Source organism: Arachis hypogaea, chromosome 13 (genome assembly GCF_003086295.3).
Source record: "Arachis hypogaea cultivar Tifrunner chromosome 13, arahy.Tifrunner.gnm2.J5K5, whole genome shotgun sequence".
NCBI classification, from domain to species: Eukaryota; Viridiplantae; Streptophyta; class Magnoliopsida; order Fabales; family Fabaceae; genus Arachis; species Arachis hypogaea.
Window position 1 is genome coordinate 141,479,952 of NC_092048.1, and position 5,656 is coordinate 141,485,607.

At 28.5% G+C, this 5,656-nt stretch overlaps 1 protein-coding gene across 1 annotated transcript; it reads left to right on the top strand.

Moving 5' to 3' along the window:
- Positions 1 to 2,440: 2,440 nt before the first annotated feature.
- LOC112792351 (uncharacterized) lies at positions 2,441 to 4,800 on the top strand. The gene is made up of 4 exons (XM_025835544.3): positions 2,441 to 2,637; positions 3,051 to 3,915; positions 4,059 to 4,217; positions 4,304 to 4,800. Coding segments are annotated over exons 1-4 (1,320 nt in total). The 5' UTR covers positions 2,441 to 2,635; the 3' UTR covers positions 4,598 to 4,800.
- The last annotated feature ends 856 nt before the right edge of the window (positions 4,801 to 5,656 follow it).

Genomic DNA, 5,656 nt, shown 5'->3' on the forward strand with positions numbered 1-5,656 from the left:
GAGTAGCAAATAAGAGAATGTTAAAAATTCTATATAGAAATATTCTCATAAACTTTCAAATCCTAATGATTTTCGATTTTATTCTCAGTTAATTTCTGTAAATATTTTCATGTTTTTTATTTTTCTTTACAAATTCTATACTTTACTTTTATATAGTTTATTTTTTCGCACTTTATATTCTAATTTTATTTTTAATTCCTTTTATGTACTTTTGCAACTATTATTATGCTTAGTAAAATTTTATTCACCTTTTAAAGCATTTAATTTTATAAGTTAATTTGATTTCAATTTATTAGTTCATCGTAAAAAAAAAATCTTTGTTTTTTTTTATCGTGACAAAGTAATTAAAGACTTTAATGCATAATAAAATTAATATTTACAAAAAAAAGAAGTAAATTTTACTCACAAAAATTAAATATTAAAATAATCCAAATATTTTCACGATAATTAAAATTGTGAAAAATATGCAAAACAGCCGTTAAGTTTAATTTCAACGAAAACTGCCATGATAAAAAGAACAAATGAATCCAGCTGCATTAACAAGGACTAACTGATTCTTCTAGATGTAATATTTGTTAATGTCACTATTAATTCGTACTGTGTTGCTCGACGTTTCCCATTCAATAGTCATCCATAGTAGACGTCACTGCTTAGAGCATATAACCCAGCACTATATTTCGTATTAACCAAACCCCTCTCATCATGCACCACGTGTCCAACGAAGAAATTTAGAGTGTATTTAATTTTTATTTTTATTTTTATTTTTAATATTTTTTTATCTTTTACAAAAAAAAATAAAAGATAAAAACAAAAAATAAAATTTTATTATTTATATTTTTTTTATAAAATTTAAAAACAAAAAATATTAAACATAAAATTAAAAAATAAAAATACCAACTAAACGCAACCTTAGTTTTTGACTTGCATGTTTTAGAATAAGAAATAATTATATATGGAATGACTTTTTTTAAGGTCCTAATTTGGGCTTGTTAGTTTTCATTGCAATCTTATAAGATAGTGTGTGATTTTCTAACTTTGATTTTGGGTGAGAGTGACTTTAACTTAACTTTACATAATTGTATCTATATATTCCAATTGATGTGTTATTATTATTATTTTTTTAGTGAGTGTGACCTTAACTTTACGATAATTGTGTTTATATATAATTAAAGAGGAATGCAACACGTACAAGTTATTTGGTTTATAAGTCATATAAGTTGAGAAAAATTTAATAAAAAATGTCCATATACAATTTTCATGGCATGTTTCGCGTTCCTCTTTCTCCTCCTCCTCTTCCTTCTTCTTCTTCTATTCCTCTTCGTCTTTTTCCATGAAAACGAGTTTTTTATCAAATTTGTTCGATCTCCTTCGTGCATTCTCTTTTTACCTTTTCATTCGTTGTTTTATCCGTGTTTATCATTGGTATTCTTGCTTTGTTTTTTTCGATTTTTATGGTTTTTGAAATCAAGTTTTGAAATCGTTTTGAAGATAATGGAACTTCATAAATACACCCAAATGATTACAGAAATACACCCCCAAACGGTTACAAAAATACATCCAAAAAATTATAGAAATACACCAAAAGCATTACAAAAATACACCCAAGAATTTAAAAAATATACCCAAAATTCGTACACTTTATGCATAATTCAGAACTCTTCCTCTTTCTCTTCCTCATCTTTTGCTGCTTCTTTTTCTTCTTTATTTTTTTATTTCATATTCTCATAATTCTTTTTGGGAGGAAAAAATTAAATAAAAAAAATACATAATGTTAAAAAATCAAAAGAAGAACGAGGAGAAACACGACAATAAAAATAAAACACTTCAAAAATAAGGAAAAAGAAGACGAAGAAGAAGAGGCACGAAAAAAGAAGAAGAATGAGAAGAAGAAAAAGATGAGACATGAAAAAAAAAATAAAATAAATGACTTATATGACTTGTATGAGAAAATGCTTGTATGCGAAAAATTTTTCATAATTAAATTGACGTGTTATTTTTTCCCCAAAAATGCTATATACGGTAAACACTAAACAATCGATCATTAAATCATTTACTAGATTGTGTTTTAACAAGTATAATTTCATATTTATATTGTTATTTATATGTATTTTTGATATATATGTAATTAAGTATGTTGTCATTACAAAAGTTTACAAATAATTATATATTGAATTTTTTTGTATACAAAGGATTTTTTAAACAAAAACAATAAATTATACATAAATTTATTTATACTTTTATTTTGAATAAACCACAAATATTCTGACTTTTTTATTTCAATGATAAATAAGTGTTCGACTAATTAAAAAACTAAAAATATCTATTACCTTTTAAAACATGAGACATTTAAATTCTTTTGAGAAATTAATTTATCTTTATATATTTTAAACAAAAAAATATCATATTTTAAAAAATTAAAAATATTCTTATATTTTTAATTAGACAATCTCTTCTAATTAAAAAGTTATGTAACTATTTCTCTTCTTGTCTAATTTTTTTATCCATTTGGGTGACATTTGTGATTTCAGACGTGAGGATGTTTCTCTCCTCAAATATTTTGCCTATAAATCCTGGTTGCTGGTTCCGCATTCAATTACACTCTGCCTTGTGGTGTGGTGTGGCACTCTTGAATTGAATGTAAGCCAATGAAACCATTCTATCCCTGTTTCCTTCTTCATTATGCATGCTCTTCCCTCTTTCTTTTCTTTCTCAAATTATTGCTGCTATTCATGCCTTTTATTCATGGCTGCCTATTGCTGTTTAGCTTGTTCCATGTCAATAATGTCAATTTGGTGGAATTTTTAAGTTTATTTTTGTGTTAATAAACACTGAATTTTTTCCCCTTTTCTATACATAAGAAGCTAATCATTGTTTCTCCCCCCTTAATCAATGTTTTTTTATCAGTTTATGTCATATTTCTTTTCAGCTTTTTGTGAATTTTGCATCATGATTAATAATTGCCTCAGAACATACATAAATATATGCAAAATATCTCTATCTTAATTTATAATTAGCTGATTAGTGATGAATAATAAGAATTTTGATGACAGGTCAACCAACAAAATGTGTGAGATGATTTCATTGGCAATACTATTGCTGGTGTTAGGCAGTCCATGCTCAGCTGCTTTTTCTTGGAAGACTGAGAATAAAATTAAGACAGCAGTTCATCTTTCCCCCAAGATTGAAATAGGACCGGGATCGGTTTCGAATAAAAATTACTATGATATTGATTTTCCAAGAGGTCATGTTGCTCTCAAGGGTTTCACTGCTGAAGTTGTTGATGAAGCTGGAAACTCTGTACCCCTCCATGAAACTTACCTCCACCACTGGGCTCTTATAAGATACCGTCAATCCAAGTCCAAACTTGCAACACACGCAAGCTATGATCCTCATCGTGTGCTTCATGTGTCAGACTCAATCTCAGAATCAGGGGTTGTGAGAAATAGTGGCATATGCCAGGGAAATGTTCTTGGACAGTATTATGGAATTGGATCTGAAACAAGAGGAACAAATACGGATATTCCAGATCCTTTTGGGTTAGAAATAGGCAATCCTGAAGAAGGGTATGAGGAGAAATGGATGCTTAATATCCACGCCATCGATACGCGAGGCGTAGAGGATAAGTTGGGGTGCACTGAGTGTAGGTGTGACCTTTATAATGTTACAGTCAATGAATTTGGCAAGCCTTTGCCTCCAGATTACATAGGGGGTTTGAATTGTTGCTATCATGAGACTCAGTGCAGGTTGAAGAAAGGCTTTCAAGCTCCCAAGAGAAGCCTCTATTTGAGATACACAGTGAAGTGGATGGATTGGGATGAATATGTTGTTCCTGTTAAGATTTATATAATTGATGTGACTGATACTTTGAAAATTTCAGATACTTCAAGTATAACAAGCTCAGATCATGATTGCCGGGTGAGTCATGAGTGACTGAATTCTTTAAAAAAAATTTGTTAGGTGGTTACATCTACAATTGAGTCTATATTATTGCTAATGAAAAATAATCTAGGTAACAGGAATAATTGAGCAACATGAATAATTATTCTTCTTTGTTACAGGTTGAGTATGAAGTAGATCCTTGCAACACAGACACCAAGAAAGGTAATGATTGTCTTGATGTGAAGAGAACAAGGCTCCCATTTCCAAAGGGTGGTTATGTTGTGTATGGTGTAGCTCATCAGCATTCAGCTGGAATTGGAGCAACTCTATATGGACAGGTGGTTAATGACTATTCTGCCCCTTAAACTTTAAATATGTGTAGCTTGTGTTCTGAAAGTTGTGCAAACTGGTGTTCACTTTTCAGGATGGAAGGGTAATATGTACCTCAATGGCAAATTATGGAACTGGAGATGAAGCAGGAAATGAGGCAGGCTACATTGTAGGAATGACCACTTGTTATCCTAAACCAGGTTCTGTAAAGATCATTGATGGCGAAAAATTAACCCTGGAGTCAAACTACAGCAGCAGCACTCGAAGTCACACTGGAGTCATGGGGCTTTTCTACCTACTGGTTGCAGAACAGCTTCCTCATCAACACTACTTCACCCATTCCTCTTCTTTCTTCAGGAATAGGAATATCAACAATGTATTTAACTAATAGGAGTGGTGTGTCATGTAATATAATATAAATATGTGAAAAGTAAAACAAATAATTCAGGCCATTAGGGTGAAGAATATATACGTGTGTTTTGTTGAAAGGAGGATGCTCTCGTAAAGAGGCATAAAATGTCTTTTTGTAAAGACATTTATATATTTATTGTACGTATTAATGAATCGTTTATTTTTGAATTTCTTAATAAACTAGAATAAAATCGATTTTTTTATAAGAATAACAATAAATTAAATTATTATTAAATCCGGTTGAACCGACTAATTTACATAACTTATTGGATTTTTTTTTAACAAAAATTTGAAATATATTTGTTTTTTTATAAAAAAATTCAAACTTTGATTCGATTTAGATTGTGTAAATTGATCGGATCAAATCGGATTTAATAATTATAGTGTGGACAATTAGATATATTATTGTTGTTATAATAAATTAATTTTATTCTGATTTATTAAAAAATAAATTATTAACTAATTTAATAAAAATGTCTAATAATATCATAACATATATAAACATTTTTAAAACATTTTTAATACCTTTATCGAGATAGTCTCCTTGTTAAAAAGAAGCCTTGCCTTCATGGCATGTCATATATTTGTTGTATTATTATTAAACGTATTAATGAATCAATTATTTTTAAATTTTTTAATAAATTATAATAAAATCGATTTTTTTATAATAATAATAATAAGATATGTGAAAAGTAAAACAAATAAGTCAGGCCGAGTAAGGAATATATAAGTGTGTTGTGTTGAAAAGAAGTCTTGCCTTCATGGCCTGTCATATATTTGTTGAACGGTAACTCCATATAAATTTGGGTAATGTTAGGGAAAAATAGCCGGAATTTATCTTATTTAATATTTATTAATTGTTGTAATAATTAATGAATGTTAAATAAGAAAATTATGGCTGTTTTGACTGATTTTTTTTGTTACTAAATATTTCGTATAAATTTATATTTTGTTGTATATCACATAATACAAACAAAAATATTTAATAATAAAAAAAATCAGCCAAAAACAACTATAATTTGTCTTATTTAATATT

Excerpts from the sequence above, each read along its gene's own strand:
- LOC112792351 (XM_025835544.3), top strand. Across the intron at positions 3,916-4,058 it reads GCTCAGATCATGATTGCCGG|GTTGAGTATGAAGTAGATCC; the intron begins GTGAGTCATGAG and ends TCTTTGTTACAG. Across the intron at positions 4,218-4,303 it reads GAGCAACTCTATATGGACAG|GATGGAAGGGTAATATGTAC; the intron begins GTGGTTAATGAC and ends TTCACTTTTCAG.